General features: G+C 46.0%; 7 protein-coding genes across 7 annotated transcripts; 2 read left to right on the top strand and 5 right to left on the bottom strand.

Annotated features, from left to right (window-relative positions):
* Positions 1 to 985: 985 nt before the first annotated feature.
* GL218_01785 (NAD-dependent protein deacylase) lies at positions 986 to 1,965 on the bottom strand (the record flags this gene model as incomplete). The annotated part of the gene is made up of 2 exons (XM_033578266.1): positions 986 to 1,557; positions 1,647 to 1,965. The coding sequence occupies 2 exons, from the start codon at positions 1,963 to 1,965 to the stop codon at positions 986 to 988; spliced, it is 891 nt and encodes a 296-aa protein (XP_033438286.1).
* Positions 1,966 to 2,486: 521 nt separating this feature from the next.
* GL218_01784 (Acid phosphatase PHO1) lies at positions 2,487 to 3,917 on the bottom strand (the record flags this gene model as incomplete). Its single annotated transcript, XM_033578265.1, has 1 exon — positions 2,487 to 3,917. One exon carries the CDS (start codon positions 3,915 to 3,917, stop codon positions 2,487 to 2,489), a length of 1,431 nt encoding a protein of 476 aa, XP_033438285.1.
* Positions 3,918 to 6,346: 2,429 nt separating this feature from the next.
* GL218_01783 (S-M checkpoint control protein rad4) lies at positions 6,347 to 9,114 on the top strand (the record flags this gene model as incomplete). Its single annotated transcript, XM_033578264.1, has 3 exons — positions 6,347 to 6,442; positions 6,539 to 6,866; positions 6,917 to 9,114. 3 exons carry the CDS (start codon positions 6,347 to 6,349, stop codon positions 9,112 to 9,114), a joined length of 2,622 nt encoding a protein of 873 aa, XP_033438290.1.
* An 858-nt stretch (positions 9,115 to 9,972) lies between these two features.
* On the bottom strand, positions 9,973 to 12,909 carry GL218_01782 (uncharacterized protein; the record flags this gene model as incomplete). The annotated part of the gene is made up of 3 exons (XM_033578263.1): positions 9,973 to 10,241; positions 10,396 to 12,139; positions 12,211 to 12,909. The coding sequence occupies 3 exons, from the start codon at positions 12,907 to 12,909 to the stop codon at positions 9,973 to 9,975; spliced, it is 2,712 nt and encodes a 903-aa protein (XP_033439395.1).
* A 2,760-nt stretch (positions 12,910 to 15,669) lies between these two features.
* GL218_01781 (uncharacterized protein) lies at positions 15,670 to 18,509 on the bottom strand (the record flags this gene model as incomplete). The annotated part of the gene is made up of 2 exons (XM_033578262.1): positions 15,670 to 18,279; positions 18,330 to 18,509. 2 exons carry the CDS (start codon positions 18,507 to 18,509, stop codon positions 15,670 to 15,672), a joined length of 2,790 nt encoding a protein of 929 aa, XP_033438289.1.
* Positions 18,510 to 19,087: 578 nt separating this feature from the next.
* On the top strand, positions 19,088 to 22,576 carry GL218_01780 (Telomere length regulation protein elg1; the record flags this gene model as incomplete). The annotated part of the gene is made up of 2 exons (XM_033578261.1): positions 19,088 to 19,331; positions 19,392 to 22,576. 2 exons carry the CDS (start codon positions 19,088 to 19,090, stop codon positions 22,574 to 22,576), a joined length of 3,429 nt encoding a protein of 1,142 aa, XP_033439394.1.
* A 682-nt stretch (positions 22,577 to 23,258) lies between these two features.
* On the bottom strand, positions 23,259 to 25,170 carry GL218_01779 (uncharacterized protein; the record flags this gene model as incomplete). The annotated part of the gene is made up of 3 exons (XM_033578260.1): positions 23,259 to 23,563; positions 23,711 to 24,787; positions 24,861 to 25,170. The coding sequence occupies 3 exons, from the start codon at positions 25,168 to 25,170 to the stop codon at positions 23,259 to 23,261; spliced, it is 1,692 nt and encodes a 563-aa protein (XP_033439628.1).
* Between the last annotated feature and the right edge of the window lie 1,962 nt (positions 25,171 to 27,132).

Raw genomic sequence — 27,132 nt, 5'->3', positions numbered from 1 at the left:
TTGGTAAAGTTATTTAAATAAGTTATTTAAATACGTGTAAGTGTTGTTATTGAATTTGGGTATTTTAAGGCTAAGGTAAAGGCCATATTTAATTGGTTACTCGACTTTTTATTAGCCTTATATTTACACTTATAGCCTTTTTAATAACACTACGAATCTTGGGTCAAATTACATGCAACTTGGATAGTAATTTTCATTATTTTTGAATAAAAATATTGGTGTATTTTGAAAAATATTTGGATAGATATTCGTAAAGTTATTGTGGTATAAGGTAAAAAAAAGGGCATTAATTGTGTATACAGCGTATATTAATTGAGTTTACACTGTATTTTTGCCTTACTATTACCTTATTAGACATAGTGCCACCCATTTTCTCGATTTTGGCACTAATGTCATAATGGTCCACCGTAGGTGGGCAGAGTCTACAGATAGGGCTCGTTCGAGGTAATTTAAAAGTAGACGTTGTTACCGGCCGACCTAGACCTTATAATCAGCAGGGAATGCTTGTTCGACTTCGTATTTATTACTATATAGGCTACTCAGAATAATCGGTGTAGTTTGTTGATGAGAAGGTGATTGTGAATGGGTTAGGAGACGTACCAACTTCAAGTCTCCCCTCTTCAATATATTACGAATAGTTGAGTGCGTAGTCGCTAATGCCATTTATGAAAAAAAAAAATTTAGATTGTTTTATGAGAGGTAGGTAATTGATATTTGGTTTAGTGGATAAATAGGTTGGGATACTTGACGATGGAAGTTTTACTCGCGTATAGAATAGTGCTTCTGTTGCTTAACGGAACTATGAATACGATTCGCTACTAGGGGTTTCGATACTTAACTAGGTTAAAACCATACGATATTTTAATAACGACTGAATCTTTGGCTCTATCAGCCAAGCGCTCTATACTATGTATATCGCTTTCGTAATATTCATCGCATTATAACCGGGGTATCATAGGAAAATAACATCTCATATCTAGTGGATTTACAGGACCTTCCCGTTCTCATCCATCTTCCCGATAACACCCTCGAAGAGTTTCGGTAGGAGTTCAGAAGCGTCTCCTTGAAAGAAGAAATCTTCCTCCAATAGGCCTTCTGCTGAGTCCGGGTCAGGATTCACTACTGCAAGAATAGCTCCCTGTTTTACAGCCTGGTGCGCATAGCCTGCAGCAGGATAGACGACAGCCGCCGTTCCAATCACGAGCATAATATCGATACGTCCTTGCCAGATCCAGCTGTCAACATTTGTGAGCATCTGTTCGTCGAGAGGTTCTTCGAACCAAACAACGCCGGGTCGGAGTAAGCCCGTCTTGCAATTCGGGCAATGCGGGAGATCCTCGACCTTGATGGGCGGTACGGGGACGCTAGGATCGAGTAAAGGAAGAGTCTGACCAGGCGGATAGTCCTCAGCGGCGGAAGCGAGAGCCGGGCACACGGGGTCGCTTAGATTATTCCGGTCGATGTAGTCGCAATCGTCGTTGAAGCATTTGTTATCAAGGATACTCCCATGAAGGAGTCGAAGCTTAGATTCAGGATGTCCAGCGCGTGGTGACAAGCCTAAGACGACGATATCGTATTATTAGAGGCTTACCATTATACCTTTTTTGTGATACAGAGCTTCGCCGTGGTTAGGAATGTAGGCTTACCATCAACGTTCTGAGTCAAGCATAGGAAGTTATCCTTCTTCTTGGCTAGCTCGGCAAGGGCATAGTGGCCACGGTTGGGATTCGCCTTTAGGGCCATGTGTCTACGCCATGCGTAGAATAACCAAACAAGTGCTGGGTCTTTTTTGAAGGCTGATGGGGTAGCGAGGGAAGTGGACTCATGATTGCGCCATAGACCGCCAGCACCGCGAAAGGTTGGGAGTCCAGATGCTGCTGATAGACCGGCACCACAGAGAGCCAGGACCCTGTTGCTAGAATTTAAGAGCTGCTTGAACTCTTCGATAGATGTTCGTGGCGCCATGTTTGTGCGTCCTTTGCGCGATGAATCGGTGAATTGGTGAATATAATCTAGAGCGGTCCTATACGGTTGATGACCTATGGTAGGTATGTAGTATAGCTGAACAGCTACATTTTGTTTGTTTAATATCGATTGTTTACTACTTCATGTAATGATGAGAATGATTAGATATAATACTTGAAGGAGGTAGTTTCGATTTTAAAAGTTGACATACTGTGCCAACACTCGGAAGGAACATTGAAGCACCTAATTCGAACATCTTATCGCTCTTATGTACCTAAATTATAGGTTATGTAGGTACATACACTGTAGGTACCTAGGTTAGGTACCTCAGGTATTTGAATTGCGGGGTTTATCTACTACCTGAATTAAGTTGGTGGTAATAATTCAATTTCACATCCAACAACAATTAATCTCACGATAATCTCAGTAATCTCATGTCGACGTATAGTTCTATTATAATATACATTAAATTATCTATACCTTACGTATGTAGGTAGGTACCTACCTAATCAATATATCTCTCACGCGAAAGCTTTATACCTCTTCCCAACAGCAGTACCATTACCTACTCCCGCATCCGTATAAATTGATAATATATCAGTCGAGTTCCCATAGTCCACCCCGCATTTCTCAGAAAACCCTTGGAACATATCGACTCGTTCTTCAAGATACTGTTCAAATCCCGTCCTCGAGCAAGTCGTACCCGGCCCATCGGCGCAGTTAGGCAATGGCTGAGGCGCGCTATTCACGAGTATCCGATAATAATCACCATCTTCGTAATCATAACTACCTGAACAATTCAGCCTCTCGATAGCCGCGTTGCTCAGAAAAGGCAATATGTGCGAACTTTTCCACGCGCGCCGGTGGTTGATACGGTCCAGCGGCATCGTATCGTTAATTGTGGACTCGCCTCCGCTGAACTCGGAGTTGTTGAACAAACCCATAGCAACGAAGACCATAGGGGGTAACTCTCGATGAGTAAAACTAACAAAGATGTCTTGCTTCCCAGACGATTCTTCTAAAAGTAGGCTTGCCGATGAATTAAGCCAAGGTAATCCCACAACACCAGAAATCTGATTACCGTATCCCACGTTGTAGTGGTACATGATATCGGCCGTATATTCCCAGCCAAGCCAGTCGTCTGGCGTAAAGAGGTCCAGGTCGCAGAATGGAGAACTACCACGAATAACAGATTCATACCCGCACAGTTCCATCATGCCATACACGTCGTTGGCCGTGAAATTAAACCCGGGGGCTATCGCGTTCAATCTCGCTATTATGGGCTTGGTGAACTTTTTGAGATAGACTGCTGATTGATCGCTGCCAAACGACGACGAGTAGGCCGGACAACTTTTGTACGGTGTGAGGCTGTTTGCGCCAGCTTCCTCGGATTCGTAAATGCTCACGACGTTGATTCCATCCTCGTTTAGCTCGAGGCTCCTCGCGAACGACTCGGCCGATTTTTCCGTGCGCTCGGCGGAAGATGTCCATATACGAGATGGCAGCCTGAGATTAGGGTACCGGAAAGACAGCGTTATGCCAAGTTGCGCCGCTTCTAGTCTACCCACGCGAGTCAACAGTTCTTGTTCCGCGTCCGTCAGCGGGGCTGTCCAACTAGCGAGGAAGCTGAGCGCTGGAACCTTGCTCCAGTCGACCGCAGTATTATTTTCTAGCTTGGATACGAATGGGTCGATGTACGCTTCATAGTCGTAGTCGTTAGCGTAGATTGCAGCGTGGCGAGAGAGATAGGCTGCTCGAGATACCGAACAACCCTGTGGAGGTGACGGTGACGCCGGCGGGTCTTGGGGCTCAAAGTACGGGGCTACGCCGCCAAGATGTTCTAGAGGGTTGAATTGATATGTAGAATAGAGAGACGCGGCAGAGCATGGTTGAAGCATTGGAAGAACGAGTGTACTGAGCCAAAGCAGCTCTCCAACAAACGAGGACGCCATTGTGTTTGTTGTAGAATGCGTGGTATCAGATGGAAACCGACTGAGGTTATGGAAGAGAGGCAGAGCTTTCGTTTTTATCTCTCCCCAGACCACCCCGGTATGATTGACCTACTTGGACAACTGCTTGTCTTATTTACATAATGCGAGATGACGATGAATGATGACGATGAGAATCCAGGACGGGCGAACATTATGTTAGCGTCATTAGACATGGATTAGACAGGGGTTTAGCGGCCACTAACAAGCCGCCGTCCTTTGTTCCTGGTTCAATATTGACAGAATGCTTTTTCTGACTGGCCTGCATTAGTGTATGTACCTAGCACTACCGAGCATGTTTCGAAATACTAACCAATTAAACTCGAAGCTTCCATTAAGCGGTGGACTTGTATTTGATAACTTTATGGAGCCCGAGTATCAAGTGTTTAACTAACACATTACTACCTCATTACTACCTATACCTCTATGCTTATATAGATCTTATAAGGGGTATGGTATGTGATGCTTTGGAAACCCTTCAGACGGTTATATTAAACACATATGTATACTCATAATTCTAATAAGAGGTACTCGAGGCTCTTCGATTATATCCTCCTTTGAATAACCTCCCTTATCATCAGAACCCTTCTCTCGTACTCCACAGACAGGACGGGTTTAATCAGATGAAATAAGTATATCTCGTGCCCATTTTCGTAAAGAAATTAATTTCGTTAATCATCATGCACATAACCCTAGCTATCTCCTTCCGAACGTCTCGACTGAGCTTATCTATCGGAATATGAAGCTCGGGGTTTTCTTAATCTACTCGGCTCGTTATTGAATCTTATTCCTCGACTGCTAGAGTGGTATCGCCTACCGCGATCACCATCTACGTCATCATATTGCCGAGTCCAACGGGTATCCACGTCTGTACTACGATCACCGGGTCTCACAGCGATTATCTCGTCTCGTATTTCAACCCGAGGCGGTTGCTCGCGTCTAAAGCCCCCGCTACCATGACCAGCGCTCCGGGTTCTCCTTCGGGTTTCTTTGTTGTCTGGCGGCTTGTTCCCACCTAGAGCATGTTTAAGTTCTTTGGCTTCCTGCGCCCACGATTCTTTTTCACCGTAAAGTATGCCCTTGGGCCAAAGCTTAGAAGCAGCTAGCGAAGCAGCTCCGACAGCACCGAGAAAGACTAAAGATGTTTTTAATACGTCTTTTTTTTCATCCGAGTGTGATGGCGAGTGAGGCTGTTGGCGTCCTTGCTGGGTATTCGTGGAAGTGTTACATCGGGAACATGACGATGAACGGGAATGTGCAGTTTGAGATGACGATGGAGAGGAAGGCGTATAACGAGGCATGGGAAACTACGACAACAGGCTGTTATTATAATTGTTGAAGTTTGAATTTTCCCTTCTTTTGAGGAACTAATGACAGAATAGTTCGACAATCGCTGAGACGAGATGTTTACAGACCTAAAGGGCGAACAGCGAGCATATCATACTCGCATTATGTACGATCATCTAGATATTGAGCAACCGGAAAGTCCCATCATATGATGTAGGAGGCGGACTAGCAGCCATATATGATACGTGAAGAATAGTTTAGGAGTCACGACAGAGTATACAAGGCGGATAAGACAGACGAATCGGATACCTTGTTAATTAAATGAAGGGTAAATACGTTGCACATCGTACGACAGTCAAGACAGGCTTTTAGAAGCGCTGGGGCAGTTGTGCGTATCTATTATGACTACGTGGCTTGGTAAGAGGTTATTGAGCCCTCTTGTTTACGTATATACTAAGCACCCAAGCTATATCAATACAAAATACAATAAATACCTATCTATAGGGTGTAATAGTGTATGGCGGCAGAGGCGGAACGGAGATTCCCGTAGTGACGGTATAAGTCGTACGTATAGGATGTTTTTACTAAGTACCTATGTAGAAAATATATGATGTGTCTGTATTCGGTATGAACGCCAAGTTAATTTCAGATTTATGCGATTACTTGAAAGTCAATATTGGAAGATTGAACGTAGTGTTATAGGTGGTGAGGGAGATGAGGAAGAAGATGATGTATGTACCTAATGTAGAATGCATCTTAATGGACGATAAGCATCGAAATAGCGAAATAGACCCACTATATCTGGCTAAAAAGAGGTGCCCAGCCACTAAAACTGCTGGTCGTTCACTGGGTCGGTACATGATAATAGGTACCGAACGTAAATGGAAAGTCACTCTGTCACTCTAAAAGACGACGCGACTTTACAAGCCGGTTTAGAAACTTTGACGCGACCTAATTAAGAAATTGAATTTAAACTTACTTAAACTTGAACTTGAACTTGAACTTGATGCTAAAAAAGGATATCGCTCTATCCTACCACCTTATCAGTCTCACCTAACACTTTTAACCATTGCTACAATGCTTTGCTTCCGTAAAGTACATCGATAATGGATTCTTCTCTGACGCCCGATAAGCCGTTTGATCCCTCTAAGCCTTTTGGGGGACTCGTTCTTTGCTGCACAAGTATTGATGCAGACCTACGTGTAAGCGATTCTTGGTCATGTAAATTAATTTACCTACCTACATATATATAGGCATTCTCGGTTGAATTTATCTCGACTAATCGTGTCATTGTTTAGACAGAAATTGCCAAGCGAACTATCGATCTAGGCGGCATCCATAAGTACGACCTTACGCCAGATGTAACTCATCTTATCGTCGGAGACTACGACACAGCTAAATATCGCCATGTCGCAAGAGAGAGGCCTGACATCAAGCCTATGGCGGCCGGCTGGGTCGATGCTGTGCGGGAGCTATGGCTAGAAGACAAGGACTTCGACTTTACTGCCTTGGAGGAGGAGTGGAGGTTAAAGACTTTCGAAACAGGCGGTGGCATTCCTAAAAGTCCAATCGAGGAGCAAAGACAAAAGACGAGACTGATATGCTGCTTAACCGGATTCGAGGACAGTAAGTTGTTTATCTAATGAACCTGCGATTAGGGGTACTGACAAGAAAAGATGATACGCGTGTTATGATAGAAGATAAGGTTAGAGCAAACGGCGGCGATTATATTGGTGATCTTTCTCGGCGCGTTACCCATCTTATTGTCTGCAAGCCTGAAGGGAAGAAGTATGTCGCCGCGCGGAAGTGGGGGATAAGAACTGTCTCTATCGAGTGGTTACACGATAGTATCGAGCGAGGTATGATACTTAACGAAGAGTGCTACGACCCAACATTGCCTGCGGACGAACGGGGTAAGGGGGCCTGGATAAGAAGGGAACTCAGGCGAGGAGCCTCCCTTGGCAAGAGGACGCGTGACGGTGTGACCGCTCCTCCGGGGGACGAGAGTAGGAGGAAGCTCAGAAAGACTGCGAGTATGAAGCTCACTAGCCAAAGAGATAATCTTTGGGGTGACATTCTCGTTGGCCAATCGTCGACCGATCTATCGAAGTCAGCTGCCAACATCGCAGATGAGCGTCCGGCCAGCGTGCCCCCTATCCTTGTGGCTGACTTGGTGGGCCCTGCCGTTGAAGATCAACAGTTATCCAACAACCGTGTCCAGCCTCCTGATAGCGGTGTATTCTCCTCATGTCGCTTTTATGTCCATGGTTTCCCTCGGAGCAAGCAGGAAGTTGTATGCCACCATATCTCGTCTCATGATGGGCAGATCTCAGAATCTGTCGAGGATGCCGCTTCAACTCGTCATAGTGAGCCACTAGATCGGCGTTATCTCATAGTGCCCCAAACCTCGCAACCCGATACTCACCCTCAAATTCCGGAAGGAATGCACATCGTTACCGAATTCTATATTGAGCGATGCGTCCATAATATGATCCTTTTTAAGCCGCATGAACACGTGCTTGGACAACCTTTCCCACGGTTTCCTATTGAGGATTTCCGTGATTTAATAATATGCACTTCCGGGTTTAGAAACGAGCAATTAAATCAGGTGGAAAAGGCGATTATTCAACTTGGCGCCAAATATTCAGAGCGATTAAACGCACAGTGTTCGATACTAGTATGCCCTTCCCTTGATGGTGTGAGGAAACAGAAGCTGGACTTTGCTGTGCTGTCCAAGGTCCCCGTGGTCGATGCTGAGTGGCTTTGGCAATGCATTATCACGGGTTGTTTAGTACCGTGGGATAAATTCTTATTCACATCACTCGCTCAGCACGTTGTTACGTCGCGCGTTGCGCCTACGAATATAGCGAAGGGGAACTTCCAGGGATTAAAATCGGATTTCAAGTCCAACGAATTTAAGTCAAACCATCCAGCTCCAGCGATAAAAAGTCGTATCGATACAACAGCTTTCGATGACGATATCCAGATGCCTGAGGAGGCGACAACGCAGGAGCAGAAAACGGGCGAATCTAAATTCGAAACGGCACCTACTAATCAACCAGAAGGTACAGATCTTGAGCCTATAACTACCACTACGGCACTCTCGGAGATGACCTCAAACGCACTTAACAAGTCACCGTCACCGCAGAAGGCTACACCGGTACCGCGTAAGTTGAAACGCTTTCCAACTGGGGGTGAAGTAGGCGACTCTGAAAGTGGCGAAGATTCTGATGCTTCCGTTACCCACCTACGGGAGCACCAAGATACAGTAAAGGATGAGGAGGAAGAACGGAAGCAACAGGCCGAACGGGCAAAAGCAGCAGAGCGCGAAGAGATGTCCAAGCGATTGGATACTCTTATGGCTCGCGACGGAACGGCCCAAGAGAGCGACGGTATGAAGCCGCAACCAGCACCGCGGCAACAGCGCCGGAGGCGAGAGATCTTTGGTCGCGCGGCGAGTAATGTGTCGACAGCGTCAAGCACAAGTGTGGAATCGTTAACACATATGAGCAGTTCCAAATCTAATCTCAGAAGAGCCGAGTCTTCAGCATCCCGCTTAGACTCGATGCAGGGTACAAGTAGTACTTTCGGGTTTCTCGACAAGGTGATTATGCAGGAAAGCGGAAATAGCAGCCAAGGGGCAGAGAATGGTGATAGCCCGCCTCGGGCCACGCAACTAGAGTATGACAACCCTGAAGCCCGGCAGCATCGGGCGGCTGTTGTGGGCCGGATGATGGCGGATAGCAAGCAGAGCGATATAAATGACAACGGGCAGAGCCAGGCGAAAGATCGTGTAGTGCTCGCAAAAGAAGATGGCAAATTAGATGGTAACGCGCAAAAACCTTTAGCAAAAAGGACTACTAGGCGCCGGTGATCTTGTTTATACTCGGATCGAATAACGAAGGTTAGGATTAATCGATTTTAAAAATAAATTACCTACAATTATGAACTTCTTAGTAAGGTAATAAATAGCATCGCTGGATGAGTGTTAGATACAGACTTGACGTAGCATATTTGCAATGATTGTGCTTTCTAGAGCAAGAATCTCAACATACACGGAATGCCATAGGTACCTTCCTACCTACTGTGGCTTATTTTATAGTAGCAGCAAAGTCAATGTAAAGAAATTTAATGTCGATTCGAAAAGCCTGATCTGAAACTTCTTAATTCGCTATCCTAAGGTTTGTATATTTGCCTGTTCAACTGGGTATCGATAATCTATCTCCCTTGTCCTACTCTGACCCTAATCCTTCTATGTAGGTAACTAACTCCCAAGCATTAGGTAGGTACCCTAGGTAGGTACTTACAGATTTCTATAAAGCGAATGAAGTACGTGTGATACATATTTCAAGTATCAAAGCTAAGAAACCGACCAGCTAGCTTCGTCGACTACAACAAGTAGGATTTGCTAGGTAGGTATATACCAAATTTGGCATATGGTTATTTTTTGTCTTCGTTTGACCAATCCCTCGGTTTTTTTTTTTCTCAATCTCCGATCTCTCGATCTGCCTACCCCCTTTCTTCTTTCTCGACTCGTCTGCCCTACATTTTGTCTTCTATAAGGACTCCCCTTCCACCCGCGGGAAACTTGGATAGTAACCAAGGTCCCATCACTCAATCATGAGGTACCTATTACCCCTTCACATCGCTCATCTCTCACAAAATAATCTCAATTTCAATGTAATATACCCTCCACGGCAGACTCTTCATAGTGTCGCCTCACTTAGCATGCTTAGCATAGCAGCTGCCGCGCCGCCGAGGCCCACGGCCCGTATTGTCTCGTCTCGAGCCTTCTTCTTAGAGGTACGATCTTCTCGGGACCGGTTACTACTGCTGACATAGTGGTCATCATAATACTCGCGCTCTCGTTCTTTCCTCGGAGCACTCGATGAATGGTACCGGTGACCGTGGCTCCGATGGCGGTGGCGGTGTGGGTATTCATCCCGGCCCTCGTCGCGATCCCGGTTTGAGTAGTATTCTTTCTCTCGGATTCGGTCTCCCCTGTCGCGGTCGCGATCACGATCGCGATCTGTATGTCGTTCTTTTTCTCTCCCTCCTGTTGTATGCTTGTCCGAGCGATATCTCTTCTCACGATCTCGATCTCGATCACGGTCGTTTTCTCTGTCCCTATCTCTATCCCTCTCCCTGTCTCTACTCCTCTCTCGATCTCTATCTTTATCCCGCTCCCGACGCTCCCGTTCGCTCCTTCGATATGAAGGTAGGCTCCGCGGTAGAGAGCTTGAGCCTTCCTCAATAATTTGAGGGTGAGGATCGATTCGCACGTGGGGGTCATCGTTCTTATTCTTGAGAATAGGCTTCGGCTTTACAGTGGCAGCTGGGCTAGTACCAGTGCCGGTGTCTTTATCTTTGCCTTTGTCCTTCCCGATCGTAGAGGATGGCGGCGACACGATGATTGGGTATGCCTTAGCACCCCTTTCGTTCCTGTCTTTATTATTTTTTCGGTCTACCCCGTCTGTGGCATCGCTGTTCACTCTGCCTTTAGCTTGAGAGAGTGTTTTGTCATCGTGCTTGTGTGAGGTCGAGGGCATAGTGGAGCTACGCCGATGAACTTGTGAGCGGGAGTGATGGTAATCATCTAAGTACGAGCTGGAGCGTGGATATGACTGAGAGTAAGAGGAACCATGTGATTCTTGGTCTCTGTCATCGGAGTCTGTTTCCCCATCTGATGACCCTGAGTCGTTACTCGAATCGTAGAGCGCGCTCACCGTACTGGCCGTACTCCCCCTTCGTCGCCGACTACGGTTATTGACGATGAAAGTTACGCCGTCGTCGTCGGTATCGTCGTCACTATCCGTATCACGGCTGTTCTTATTTCCTTCTTTCCGTCTCTGCCGCTCCCGCTTTTCTGCTTCAATCACGTCCCAGTTTCGATACTTATCCGGATGATATTTATCATCAAGCTTTCTTCCTTTCACACCATCGCCGCTTATCACGGTAGCCGCAGTAGGCGTATTACTAGTTCGCCGACCTCTCGCAGCACGTACCTCGGTAGTCCGGTGAGCAAAGTAGGTTACATCGTCCCGGCTCAGTTCTCCTAGTACAGCCACAAAATCTGGCCGTGCCTCGTACCGTACCCCAGCACCAGCTAACACTTCGGGCGAGACCAGGCGTCGTGAGATCTGAGTCCACTTGGCATCTAGCGGGATCTCGTGGCCTTTGCTATCGGGCGCTAGCCGTGCATTCCGCTGCGTTGAAGTCACGAGAGCTTGTTGCTGTTGTTGGCTTACATCAGCTACCGATACGGAATTCGGGCGGCGGGTCGGTGGTGAGCTGACAGCAGCTGAGGGAAGAGGAGGGGGGCGGTGCAGGTGGGTCCCGAATGGGTCGGGGGCGGCTTGCGGGGCCGAGGACGGTAAGGTAGGCTGAGAGGCCGAAGGGGGAAGATAATGAAGCGTGGGGGAGATAGACATGTGATAATTTGAGCCGGCCGGGTTCGGTGGTTGCTGTAAGTGCATGTTTTCCATCGCGAGAGCCATGTTGGATTGTTTGTCAAATGCCATGAGCTCCCGCGTGGACATGAGCGCCGTCGATCCATCCCCGCCATCGCCGCTTGATGAGTGGCGATCGTAAGAGAGATTCGAAGGATAATCTGGCATTCTGGGCGGTTTCGATATTTGTCGTTCTATGTTGTTGTTATCGTCTTCGTCTTCTAAACGTTTCATCCTCATCGACGGAAATAGCTTCTCCTCATCGATGTTGGGCTGCAATTCTTCCGGGCTGAAATCGGCCGGGGTAGGGTTCGTTGGGTACGGAGTGATTTGTATCCCGTTATCTCTTCGAGGGCGGTAATACTCCAGAAGTCCCCGCACCGAAGGGGTGCTGCCGCCGTTGGCGCTGAGTTGGTTGTCTAACTGGCGGATGTAGGCTCGTATGACGTCCTGATGCATAACGCATGTTAATCTCGTTATACCGGATTGGAGGGTTTGAAAAATGAAGGGGGTTGACTAACCTGATTTTTACGCAATACGTCCTTAGAGAAACCTGCTTGTTCTAGCTCATCTCGAAATTGTTCCCAAAGTTCCTCTTCGTTACCGTCGCTCAAATTTGAATTTGTCCGTTGGCATATGCGAGATGCGATGAAATCTACCTTATCCTTAATAGAGTCGAGATTGGCGCTATTCGTATCAACTAGGTGATGAGATTTGGACGGGTTATGAAGCTGGACGGTATCGAGAAACATGTCGATGTTTAACTTCTGATTTGTGAGCTTGGTGTGAATTAAATTAATCATGTCGCGCTCGCGGCTTTCTAAAACCGTCCAACCTTTCTCTCCGTCCATCTGCATCCCTCTACTAACATTATCAGCACTGTCGTCGCTGCCTCTCCCATATTTCTTATCAAGTATGGTGTCTAGCTGCTTGAGCGCGAACTCCGAGTCCTCAAGAATAGGTGTTAGTTGCCGCGCATATACAGCACTGCTGTCGACATTCAGTAGCGATCCTGGATCCTCAGTCTCGAATTTTAGATGTTTTAGGACCGCATGTAGACTGCGCACTGCATTTGCTACCTCCTCAAGCTCGGGGTTTACTCGCGCTCGCTTGTACAACTTTCGCGCGAGCACATCGACTTGTTCGATATTGGCGGGCGAGATACGCATACTGGGGGCACCACTTAACGGCGGCGCATTGTTCGGGTTGCTAGCTGTCATCGCGAATAGTATGTGTATAATATAGAGAAGTGGGAGCAGAGTCCCTTTAGTTTGAAGACTATTCCGTATGAAGGTAACGTTATGATATTTCGAATGGGTGAAGAGGGCGGGTGAAATGAGATGGTATGTATCGAATTTACGTATGGGAAAGAATTTAGTGAAGAATAGTAAGGTTAGGTTGGTTAGGTTAGGTACGTTAGAGTGAAAGTAGGATTCGCTGGCGACGGTTCGGTTGGCTAGACTCGAACTAGTGTTATAGAAAAAAACATGGGTCTCTCAGGGCCAAGTTCGTCTTAGTTTTAGGCTAGGTATTTGTTAAGTTCTTTAAGCTCTTTAAGCTCGTTAAGACTGGGTACCTACCTCTTATTAGTTTCAATTTGCGAAGCCGAAGTCTTCGAAAATATGTTTGCTGGTGTAACTAAGATATTTAAAACTGCTGACACGAAAAGTACAACATATGGATATGGATATGTTTTGTCAGACGTTGAAGTAGGAGAGTAAACATTTCTACATATGACGAATAACGAGTTAATAATTTAATACCCCGGTCTAGTTTATTTATTCGTGCCTTGAGGAATTGCTACTCTCATCACGAATGGCAAATGAATAATAATAATTCCCCTCGGCTAGGCTAGGGTTATGTGTTCTACAAATATACAAAATAACGATCACGACCGTTGAAAAAATTTATTATAACTAAGGAATTCTTGGAGTTACATTCGATAGACAGGAGATTGCCTGAAAAGAATAGATGAACACTCTATAAATAATAGATCATGTGAAGAAATGAGTATTAATTTCCACCTTGGTCACGAAGGCCGTGTATGTATGAAGAAGAGAATAATTGTGAAGGTGGCCCGGTTGGACAGTGACGTATGAGCTGATGAGAATTGGCAAAACATGTCATCATAACCCGTGGTCCAGGCAGCCTGTCTCGAAAAGTAATGGCGCAGTCTTGGCATTTTCTTCCAAAAACAACACCATATAATATATGTAAAGAAAAGCACAAAAGAGGACAATAAAAAATAGAAAAAAATACCTATTGACTTTTTAGCTTTTATTGTTATTATAGGTATTTTTTATAATTTTATTGCTTTAAAAATGGTGGAATTATAAATATATTTATATGGTATATTAAAACGTTATTAAAGATATATTTTTAAAGCTATATTTCTAATACATTATTATCCTAATAAGAAAATTAAAATGATAAAAAAGTATAATAGCCTTTTGCAAATAAAACGATATATATTATAACTTTATTACTATTTATTTTGCTTGTATAACTGGTGGTTTTTTAAGAAGGGTTAAATGCCAAGACTGCGCCATTACTTTTCGAGACAGACTGCCAGGGTCCAAGTGCGGCAGGGCTATCCAATCATCATCTATTTTTCGCTTTTATCCTTGTAGGAGAGCTCCGGGTGGCCCCTCTATTCTCTTGCCTTCACCCCGGATAGAATAAAAGATAAACATCGTATTGCTGGGCTCTAGCGACTCGCTGCGCCACCTAGTTTGGGAATGACTGCATGGAATTTTTCTATTACAGCCACTTCTCCATATTCCGTTAGCAAATAGCATTGTTACCCTGTAGAGTCCCTAGATCCTAGATGCATGTGCATGATTTAGCTCTTGTTAAGTAGTTCATCAGTGCGACACGGCTAAATCTTCAGCCGTTCTCTCCACGGGCAACAATCATCGACGGCGACGCATTCTCCGTCTAGTCTATCGTAAAGGAAGTCGGTGGCTTACACTTCATAGCCTTAGTCAGTTAGCTAACAGCTAATTGTCAGTATGCAAAAGTAAAGAGTGAGGCAAACCGATATAGAACAAGGCGAGGCTCTAGTTACTTGATGCCCAATCGTATGCATGTAGATTATACCTAGGACGGCATTTCGCTGCGTCAATCGCATGATATTTATACTGCATAAGATTAATTAAAGAAAGTCGCCCTTTTTGTATGGCTTGCAGGTCGCCCTGCAATAGTGTATATTTTCTTAAGTTTGATATATTGCACTTACTATACTTCGTTAGTTGACCGACATTATGCTACTAATACTGTTATCTTTTCAATCACCATATTAGGTACCTATCTATGGACGTGTTGCGGTCTGACATGTTTACGTTGTCGACACGGCAAGGTACGTTAGCGTCGTTGTACGCTAAGGAGATATCATATAGGAACCGAGAACGTTGTACGAGACGGGGCGAGCAAGTGTGGACAAACAGTCGGTTAGGATCGTAGTGGATCAAACTCCTGAGGCCCGAACCTATTGATTAGTCCCTTAAGCCTAAGATTCGGGATAGGTGCCACGAACGCCCGAAGATAGTGCCACTAAGAAATACGCTTGGGTACACAGAAAATGGTCGAGATGCGGCTCTAAATTCTGGCGTAAGCATATACGAATCTAGGTAGTGAGATGGCCAAGATGGTTATAGTCGATTAGCTTGGGCAAATACCTCATGAAAACCATGAGAGTGCTATGTCCAAATATCCATCTTGTCAATCACTTTCTAGGGAGCCCGGTGCAATTGCACTCTTCAAACAAGCTACGCCGAGATCGAACCTATGGTATAGGCTAGAGTTTCATACCAGGATTGAAAGAGGTAGAATCAACTAATGTAATATATATAAATAATGCTAGATACGATATGAAAGCTGAGCCTTCAATGCTGATAATTTTCATACCTGCTAGAGTATTGAGGTGACCAGATAATACACAATAGCCTGTACGTATGAGTTTTGGCCGGACCCGACAAGCTTCATATAGCGATCCTCTCTAGCGAATAGTGACCGACCTGCTGGCTCCTAAGGTGACCAGCTTCTCTCTGAGATCTCTCTATGATCTCACCGCCTGACACAACCTTTTGACTTGAAATTCGATCCTTTGTTTTGAGGCCCAGAGGCAACGCCTGAGTAGTAGGGTCTTTTATGTGCAAAAGGATGGGCTTCGTCTTGTCCACCGCATCCCCCACCTCGGGCTTCTTTGACGCTTCGCAATACTTCACCGCCTCACCAACAATGCCACGGAGGTAGACTACATCTTCTAACCCTTCCAAGGCCGCGCTAACTTCAAGCTTAAGCGAAGCGATGAAATCTCCTGTCTCATCACCTGCAAGTACTGCATCGTTTAAAAGCCAACCGCCGGGACCTATAGAGTCCACGCAGCGTCCAAGAAGATCTGCAAGGAGCTTAACAATACCGTCAGGTGGTGCGTCAAGGGTCGAATCTCTTTCAAATTCGGTCGTATCAAGGTAGCGAGACGTCCACGCACCCCTAACTAATTCGACCCGAAGGAGGTAGATGAGAGACAAAATCTCTTCCGGTTTGAATGTGGCTCGTAAAGATTTGATCATAGAAATGCCTGGGCAATTACCAAGCTTCGCAAAGGCTGCGCTTAATCCGTTGCCGCGAACGCCCGCATCTTCATTAAGATACGTCACTGTCTTCTGAATCTCATCCTCAAGATCGTCCAGTTCCATACCAATATTTTGACAGTCTGCCTCGGCCTCGTCTTCTCCGTTCACTTCCGCTTCGTCGGTTGAACCATTAGTGAGTAATTTCGGGGGCGGTTTCTTCGGATCTTGGACCAGCTCCAGACTCCTCATAATTGTTCGTACAGCAAGGAGCAATTCCACCGCACCAAGGTTAGTAGCCGATATATAAGCGACGAGGAGATCTAAAGAAGGGTCGACATCAGCAAGCCGAAGGACGATTTGCTCGGCTAGGAATGAATCCGCCTTTTCATCATCTCTAAGTTGCCTGCGGAGCGCAGATTTCACATTAGATAGGGTCAGATGACCAGCGTCTACGAGATAGTTGACAATATCGCTCTGCGGCAACTGACAAATAAGCCGAGGGATTGTTGGGTCATCCGGAAAGGCGTCGTTCCACTGAAAAGCTCGACTGATAGCATATAAAATCCATCTCCTATCTGCAGGAGGGTACCCCGCCCTCGTTTTCGGCCATGTCCAAGAGGTCGTATTAGTTTTGGACGAAGTTGGCTCCTCCTCGTTCATGCTACTCGGTGCGCGGGTTTCACTCTGGACTTGGATGCCAAACTTTTGAGCTAATAGCTTTTCGAGGCCACGGATGTCATTTGCGTGAAGAAGAGCGTCGGCTTTGGCCTCGTCTATCTTCCATGATTCCCAATACTCACCTCTGATAGAACCCGGCAAATAGTTGGAGAATACAGACGTTTCTGTTTCTCCGTAGGTATCGCGAACTGAAGGCCGTTTAGTGAGCTGTACGCCGCGTCCGATCGAATCAATCAAAAGACCCTCGGCACGGCGTTTTCTGGTTCGCAGGATTGGGGCTTCTAGTTGGATGGCGACTAAATTGGTATCGACAATAGCAACTGCGAGTTCCAAACGGGAGAAGTAAGCAGCAAGAAAACAGGTCGCCAGGTCTGTACCGGTGTCAAGATCGACAGGAACAGAATTTTGGAGAGACCGATAGACCGGATTATAGATACTAAGATGAGTAGGCGTAGTGCAAAGCAGCGAGGTTTTACTGAGGCGTAGGAAAGATGTTGTCCCTATGAGTTCCATTGTAGATGTGACTTTCGGAAGGCTGGTCGTTAGGTCATACATGCTGAACGTAGAGCCGCGCAACTCAAGTAGGCTTCCAGATCGAAGATCGAGACGGTACGAGGCTGCACTGGCTTCCTCTTTTACGAAAGATGGTATCGGAATAGCATGAAGCTGGACAATACCCTGGCGCTGGACACCGGTCGAGCTTTGGGACGGTGGTAGAACGGCTACGATATGAAGATGACGACTTTGTTGTCTGCTTGAGCCATAACTCGAGATGAGAACCAAGACTTCGGCATCTGCGCTTACGTTTTGCTTGATGTCAGGGAAGACGCTCAAGGCGCCACCATCGCCCTTGAATATACCGTGAATAAGATCTGATAGCGGCGCGGGAAAGCAAAAGTCAATTCTGAAATCTGCTTTCGAAGCTCCCGGAAGCTCTTGATACAACGATGCGGGCGACGAGTCCCATTTCTTCTGTAATGTCTCGGCGTCAAGATAAGTCACTTTCCCGTCTGTGCGCACAACAAGAAGCCCATCATCTGATGTTTGATGGCCAGCTAGCCCTTGCGCAGCCGGCGCGAAAATAGGAGCAACACATATAACTGGTTGGCCTGGATCAAGCGATGTCGATCTAGTAGTGGAGTGCGTATTATCAGATAAATCCACGTGGTCCTTGAATTGGATTATCTTGTGTTGATGCGACTCTTTAGTAGCTGCGAACGTATATCTTGAAGTCTCTTGTGTTTCTTCTATTTTGCGCCGAATGGAAGCTATAGGACACGAGAAGAGGGACTGGGGAGGGACCGGATACGAAGTGACAAGTCTGGCAGATGAAACCTATAGAGGGTTAATAAGCTGAGCGCATAGTTCTTCTGTAACATTCTCACATTATAAATATTGATAGCTTCTCCATCAATTCCTACTGCAAGCTCATGGCGCTTCCTCTTCTTTGAACCGGGTGCGCATCCATAAACCTCACTAACAACATAGCGGCCTGTTGTTGGATCGAAGGGCCGAGGCAACGTAGCTAGCACATATGGCTTCTGAATTTGAAAGTGAGAAGCCATATTTATGTGTAACTGCGCAACTGGAATTAAGAGGTTGTCACCGGCAACAGCAATAGACTGTGTTATATTGTGAATTGCTCATATGTACTTGGGAGACTAAAAAAAAAAAAAAAGTTGCAAAGTCGGACTTGGATATGAAAAACACCGACCCGAGAATTAAGCGGCACTACTTAAAGCAGTTAAAGGTAATGTACTGCATGTACTTTGTGGGGTAGCATTGGTGGATCAAAAATTCAATTGAGCAATTCAATAATGTACATTAAGAGGTAGTCGCGTCGGACGCGATTACTTAGACGCGATTATTGGAGTACCTTTCTAATTCATGTAAATTTAATAATGAGAAAGTTCACTGCTACCCACTCTGCCACTCTATCTAATCATTCAAACACCTACCTCTTGCCGACAGACAACAATATACCTACAATCTACAATCTATAACTTACACGTCTATTTATATGTTCAAACCATGATTAGGCACGATACTGTTTGTTGAATCTTTCCTTCGTGTCTACGGATGTGACGACTCTATTGATAGTAGCTTGTTGTGCTCTATTGCAGCTATCGCTATTGCCGTCATCATGGTCACCGTGGTTGAAAATGGCGACATTGTCGACCCTGAGAATAAGAAAATACATCCTTTTTTCGTGGCACCAAAGAATTCTTGCAAAGATAATCTGTTTAACAATATAACCCCTGTTACGCCAGACCCATCCTGTAGTCCTAAATCCGTTGATAACAATACCGATTCAACTCCTCTCTCAGGCAAGGACAAGCGCAAGAGGAAACATCGGCAAACTGACGATGTCCGAGATACTTCTTTAGGTATGAGAAGCCCAATAAAAGTGTGCTGTGGAGCAAGCACAATACTTACTAATAGCACAGGTTCCTCTAAACCACCAAAGGTGCTGAAACTAAACCTCGCAACTGGAACTATCGGCTCTCCTCCAAGATCCCAACCTATTATAACTAAGAAGAATACGAAGCGGGGTCGAAAACCCAAGACTTTCTTAGCTTCGATACGTTACGGCCAGGGTGACGATACCTCTCGAGTTAGAATAGCGCAAAGGATCGACGAGATTTTGGCAGGTTCCCAAGGGACGAAACTCAAGATTGCACGAGATGCTCTTCCCAACACGCCCCCCTCGAGCCGGGATACAAATAAACAGCCTGGCAACAGCTTGGACATGCAAGAAGATACCCAGGTGAAGGGTGCTATTAAGTGTATATCAGGAGAGAAAGTATTTCAGCCCGCCGCATCCAAGACTGATATAACACCCGACAAACCGACCCATCCATTCTTTCAAGGGAAACCGAAACCTAGCACTGCCGCGGAAGAGAAGGAAAAATCCAAGCTTACGACAACATCACAAGTCAAAAGACATGTATTTTTCAGCTCGACTCCTAGCTTATCAAAACACCCAAGACCAGTACCCCACAGGTTCAACTTCCCGACTCCCGGTATGAGTTACAGCAATAATGTCAAGGTACCAGGCGCACAGCATCCGGCCTGGCCGTCAAAAGAGGCGGCACACGTACGGGGTGATATATCCCAGCCTTACGAGACCTGCGAAGATATGTTTTCTGAATACCTTCCGAAGGAACGAAAGGCAAAAGGGCAGCAAGTTCGAATTAGCGAAGCAGAATCTATTTTAAGTCAGGTTGTGTCGAATTTGAACTTGAAGCAGTTGGCTGGGGAATTAAAGGCTTGCGACAATGACGAGTTTTATCCCCCTCCTGCAGTCTTGCGGATTCCTGGAAGGCATTTCGAAAGTGGAAAGAATCTCCAGGCGCGTATTTTTGGCGAATTAAAAACTCTTCATCGATGTAGCAATGGTCCAAAGACACACCCGGCAATCGCGCACGCCTACAATTCTATCGAGAAAGGTTTATCCGCTTTTGATAGGTCGACCTGTGAGACAAGCTCTTGGGCGCAGAAGTATGCACCCTCATCAGCGGAGCGAGTGCTCCAGAGTGGTCGGGAAGCCGAGCTACTGCGCGATTGGCTTGAAAACTTAAAGGTATTGGCCGTGGACACCGGTACGATAGATTCTGGAACAAAGTCCAAGGTAGTTGCTTCAACGAAAGGTAAAGGTAAGAGAAAGAAAAAATCGGATGGTTTCGTCGTTTTCAGCGACGAGGAGGCAGATGAACTTAGCGAGATATCAGACGCGGCAGGAGACTGGTCGGCAAGCGGCAGCCATGGCAATGCGAAGAAGACAGTGATGCGGTCTGGTTCTCATCGAGACTCCCGAGACGGTGGTCGCTTTGTTAACGCTGTAGTTCTCAGCGGTCCACATGGTTGTGGCAAAACTGCTACTGTGTATGCTATCGCCAAGGAGCTTGACTTTGAAGTATTCGAGATCAATGCAGGGGCTAGAAGAAACGGCAAAGACGTCCTAGAGAAGGTGGGGGATATGACACGGAACCATCTCGTCCAGCATCACCAGAAAATCGACTCGCAACGAGAAGATGTAGTTCCCGAAGACGAGGTAGATCGGGACCTAAAATCTGGAAAACAAGGCACCGTGACAGCTTTCTTCAAGCCAAACCCAGCTCTAGCGCAAAAGCCGGCCAAGTCGGCAGATTTGTCCGGCGTAAAGGAGGCAAAGAAGCCTTCCAAAACACAAAAGCAGTCTCTAATCCTACTAGAAGAAGTCGACGTCCTCTACGAAGAGGATAAACAATTTTGGGCCACTATTATCTCTATGATTTTACAATCTAAACGTCCTTTCGTCATGACTTGCAACGATGAGACCTTGGTTCCCCTGCAGAGTTTGAACCTGCACGGTATCTTCCGCTTTTCTAGTCCGACCAAGGACCTAGCTGTCGACTTACTACTTTTGATAGCCGCAAATGAAGGTCATGCCCTCCGACGACACGCGGTGGAGACGCTCTATGACTCACGCGGCCACGATCTCCGCGCTTCGATCACTGAGCTCAATTACTGGTGTCAAATTGGAGTTGGAGATGCGCAAGGGGGCTTCAACTGGTTTTATCCCAGATGGCCTAAGGGCAGCGATGTTGACGAAGGAGGAGATACTATTCGGGTTGTCAGTCAGGACACTTACCAAGCCGGTATGGGTTGGTTAAATAGAGACGCCGTCGTTAGCAATTCGTTCCTGCGTTCGACACAGGAGGAGCTACATCAACAAGCTTTCTGTAACTGGTCTTTCGATACATATGAATCATGCCCATATGATGACCTTGTTTCTTGGGAGACAGTAGCCATCGAGCGAGAGTCATCCACCAAGGAAAGGCTTGAAATTTTGAAGTCAATCGAATCTTTTACCGGCTTCATGAGCGATGCAGATATAGGCTCGTCAGATTTCTCAGATGTGCCTAACCAGGTTTCTATGGACGCCTCGATCCCCCATATTCCGACAAAGACGAGAGAAGATTTCATTATAGGTCGGCAGTTACTTGAGGCATTCCCTTCGGTACGATACGACACGATGGGTCTTGACGTGTCCACGGCCTTGAAAGATCTTAGTAAAAACAAGTTAAGGGATGCCCAGACGTTTGGTGGGGCCAGAGACGTCTATAAACCGTTAAGCGAAGCCCAGATCACCACCAAACTAGAAGTCTATCTTAGCGACTTGCTGCGTACAGAGCCGTCTGTTGTACGCTTGGATTATAGCCTTGCCTTCGACCCTATCGCCGCTTCGGAGAAGAATATGGCTGCGGGCTACCTTGAGCCCTCAGTATTTGACGGAACTATGAAGACGATCAGTCTTGATATCGCACCATACGTACGCGGCATTGTGGCATATGATCAGAGGCTCCAACAAGAAAGGCTTTCTCGCAGCAGCCTCCTCAGCGAAGGTGGACAGCCAGGAAGGAAGCGCATGCGTACGACGAGGAGCGCGTACTCGGCAATAGAGGGCGGCGCCCGAGCTAGTACAAGGCGGGAAAGATACTTCACGGCAGATATCAACCCACATCTCGTGATGCGGACAGGTGGTAGAGGATGGAATGCGATCACATCTTTCGCTACTTGTGGGCAAGATGCCGTGGGCCGTAGCGTACAGAATTCCGGAGAGCTCGAAAATGATGACGATACCGACTGAACTCAATTTCTGTTCGGAAAATTGCGGCTTGATTTATAAATGTATATATTTCTCGACCATAAACGGTTTACACAACGCAATGCATTAAAGGGGCGTTTGAGCGCCGGGTGACATGGCGTTCTAAAGGAGGTTGGCTTGCTACAAACTACGGATACAGCTGTCATAGTTCGTTCGCATAGATCTAAGATCGCATATATATATATATACAACGAAAAAAGCCGCAACGACTTTTATTTACCTGATTATCAAAATACTTTTAGGTGTACTGGAATCTATTGTGCTGATATATGCCTATCCCTCGATTCTTGACCGACCTGTCATTTACGCCTCCATGTCTATCGAGTATTGCCGCCTCTAAGTATCGTGATCCTCGTATGAGCGTAAATACGACGCAACGTAATCTATCGCATGTCCTAAATAAGAGATATTACCACCTAGGTACCCCCCAGTACCCAGCACCTCCGTAGGATTCGACCGTCTAGGTTATCCTACTTTGCTTTTGATATTGCCGAAGTATTTCTGCGTTAAGACTTATTGACAAAAATGGCTTACATTTCACCAAGTAGATTCGGTGTATGTAAGGCAACTTGCGGGATCTTTGCTCCCTTAAAGGTCAATATATCGAGAGGAATAGTAAGCGGTGCGTAACGTAGCATAAAGCCGTCCTAATTATGCCAAATTTTCAAGGCGTGTCTTGGCTAGTAGTGTTTTTTCGGGTTTTACTTTTAGCGATAAAAGCAATACACACAAGCACACCTAGACTCGCAAGCCCGATGCCCATGTAGTATGCCCCTCGGTATCCTTTTAGGATATCCTCTGGGGTCTCACCGCCTTTGTTGACATGCGTCTCGACTGTACCTGCGAAGCCTAACCCTAGCGAAATGCTGTAGTTGACTACGGTATTAACCAAGCTCGCGGCAATACCTTGGTGCTTTCGTGCTACAGCATCGGAGAGGATGAGGGTTGCGGCGGGGAAGCTCATGTCCACTATACTAAGAATTAGTTACTTCTAATAAGAAATTTAGGGCTCAGTTATTTGCGGGGAACTTCAAGTCCTTGATTAGTACGGGAGGGAAGTACTGATTCCCAAGATAAATGAAAAATGGGTAAAAAAGAACTGCCAATGTTACTTACTCCCCCAAGGCATGATAATGCCAGAAACAAAATACTGAGCCCAGTAGACCTGCTCAACAGGACAGGTCGCGAGGATGATGATGCCTGTTGTAAAGAAAACGAGAGCCATCGTCATGACTATAGGCGGCTTAAGCCGATGCAGAGTATAACCCGTAAAGAGGGCGGCAAAAATTCCCGAGATAACAGTCGGAATGAACATGGCCGTAGCCAACAAGGGCGGTACTCTTCGAAGGACGAGCAGGAATTCCCAGGAGTAGAAGAACCAGATGCCGAAGCAAGACCACCCACATGCTATAGCAGCTAGGACGAAGGATACTTCGTAGGAGAAGGCATTGAAAGGAATGAGAGGGTATTGAGCGAATTTTAGTTCGAATACGAAGAACGCGGCAAGAAGTAGTAACCCGACGATGAGCAAAACATAAACGTAAGGCTTGTCCCAGCCTACAATAGGGGCTTGATTCCACGCAAAATTGACGAGGACAAGGCCACCCACGCCGAGGACTGTCCCTACAAGATCGAGCTCTCGTAACGTATTCTTCAAACCTTTAGGCTGGGCATGATGCCTGTTCGAAGCTTCCGGGATAACATAGTAGCCTATAACAACAGTTGCGGCGAGAACAATGCCAAACGCCCAGAATGCCCAAGGCCACCAGGCAAGAGCGAGGATAGCAGCGAATAGCGAACCGATGACAGAACCGGTCGGTGCCATTGCGCCGAAGATAGCAAATATCATCTCCTTACGCCGGCCGGGGGCGTATGTGATACCAAGGATAGCCAATCCGTTCGGAAGGATGATAGCGGGGCCGATTCCCTGTAGAACACGAGCGAATATAAAAAGGACGTGATTCGAGTAGACGGAAAGCCCACAGATTACGCTCCAGATTGAATACCAACCCATACCGATAAGAAACAGGGTTTTATGACCGAAGACATCGCCCAACCTTCCTGAGAAAAGGATAAATGTGCCTACGGTTAAGCTATAGCCGGCCATGAACCAGCTTAGCTCTCCAGGATTCGTGATACCGAAATGTTCACCGATTGTGTGAATAATGCTTATGGTTTGACCAAGACCACTCTCTTTACATACGATCGTTAGCTACGGCAAGAGATTAAGTCGCGGATTTCACCGCAGTGTAAGTGAGGGACGTACGCGTGAAGAGTTGCGCGAGGCAAATAACAAAGACGAATAAGATTTCCTGAGGCAAGGAAAGCGTTTCGGCGATAGACATGTTCGTGCTCGTCCTTGCTAAGTCTCGACTTTTGGTACCTTTCTCTTCTTCTACCTGCTCATCCATCCTCCTATCACCACTGTCTTTTTCATCGCTACTCGTCCAGGAGTCGTCTTGCATCGGGGATAAGGTTCCGGCTTGGCTAATTAGGAACGAGCCATCCGGATCGGAAGTCCTGCCAGGCTGTGACGGCACGGTGCCATAACGCGGCGATCCTACCGGTTCGTCCATGATAATATCCTCCTGACTTGTGACAGGTGCCGCGGTGGCGCTAGAAGCACTAGAGCTAATGCCACTATGTCCGCTAACCGTCATCCCCGTTAGGTGGATTTAGTGGCGTCCCAAAGCTGACGTGCTTAAAAAAGATTGACGAGTTCCGAATGTGATTCGTACCTAACCTAAGGACCCGAGCCGCCGCAAAAATCCAATACACAAATTCGGATGTACGAAAGAAATCTCCTCAGACCGTGAAAAGAAGAGAAATATAAATTAAGAAGAAAAGAACATAATGTGGCGATGCTTACATTTGAGCTAAGCAGGAAAGAAAATAAATTTTCGGCGCCAACAAATTTGACGGGGCCGTCTCTCGTCAGAAGCCAAAAAATTATTAGAAAACATGATGTTAGATGCCCACATCCCACATCGTGGATACTACATAAGTGATTGGTAAGTTCTTAGTACAGGGGGAGGGTAAGAAGTTTTACCTGCCTCTTTTTTCCATTTCTTTTCCTAAGTTTCTTACAAGGATCACTGGTGAGAATAAAGAAGGATCTTAAGACGCATTAGTTATGTCGATTACATACATGCATGTATCATGTATCATGTATAGATCGCCTATTTCCGGCCATGAATCGGAAACTGATAGATAAGGTTAAGAGTTGATCTCGGACTTACTCGCGCTTACTCTTACAGTTAATAGAGGCTTGCTTACATATCATAGATGCCGTTGGTAATTATACCGGCCCGGACCGGATCCTATGACTTTGACCCTAAGTCTAAACCGGGTTAGTTATACTCAACACATAATTACGTAGTTAGTTCAAGTATATACTATGTTGATGTCTTAAACAGCTACCTCTATAAGATATATGCTTATAAATAATACCTAATCATGTTAACATTTATCATGATATATTTAATCATGATATACTATGTTAGATAAATAACGTCATAATTTATATCTATGGTATTATCTCTTCAAATATGATCGGAGTCGAAATACTTGGCATATGCAGGGATAAATGCAAGGATCCTCATTCCAATGATTTTAAGAGTGGCAAGGGTGGGTATGATTTTCTCACCAAACTCCCGGCACTATGAATAGCCTGCAGGATTATCCCACATCAAGCAAGCAATCTTACCAGATATATTTCCAGATTAGAGAATATCCATTTAAAAAGCCCCCCACGTAGAAACCAACCCCCGCGTGTTCCTTTTCTTGAAACTAAATACACCTATTAAAAGGATCATAAGCCGCTTTCATATGTTATGATATGTTAAAAGCGGCATGGTTAATTCAACAGATGAAATAGGTATACTAAGTCCTAAACGATTCCCGGGATGCCACATTACCTTCACTATCAAGAATCGCTATCAAGAATGTCGCCTATGTCGAAGAAATGATAGGCCGCCCGAACTCAAGCATAATATCTCTCGGGATACCGTTTACACCCATCCCGTGGGGAAAATGCGAGCTACCGAGGAAACGGGATCATACAGAGACACCGTGGAATGCGTCACCAACAAACATGGATTTTTTTTTTGGCAGAGCAGGTGGGTGTCGCTGGCATGGGACGGGAACGCTTCAACCGCGGTTAATGGACGCGTCGGATGAAAAACCGATCTTGATCTCATGCAGGCCTCTTCGACGCAGCCTGCCGGTGTGACGGATGCGTTTACTACGAAACACGTGTCGGTGTGTCGTCTTGAGTGATTCTCCTAGTTGCAATTTACATACCTATCAATCTACCTGTCTTTAGTGCCTGGGCAGACCGACCGGTAAGACGGGACGAAGCGCATTATTGCTTTTTAATAGACCAGGGTATATTTATGCTCTTCTCTTAGATTCCAGTACTTTTGCTATTAACAGGTTCCGTAGGGCTAATAATTAGGTCTCATTTATGTCATTCTTTCGGTAGCTGACCAGAACTTCACCTCATATCTCTAGGTACCTACCCAGGTAGACGGGCAAAG

This window comes from Daldinia childiae (genome assembly GCF_008694065.1).
Source record: "Daldinia childiae strain JS-1345 chromosome Unknown Scaffold2, whole genome shotgun sequence".
Taxonomy (NCBI): Eukaryota; Fungi; Ascomycota; class Sordariomycetes; order Xylariales; family Hypoxylaceae; genus Daldinia; species Daldinia childiae.
The sequence above is the reverse complement of the archived record's forward strand: the minus strand, read 5'-3'. Positions and strand labels throughout refer to the sequence as shown.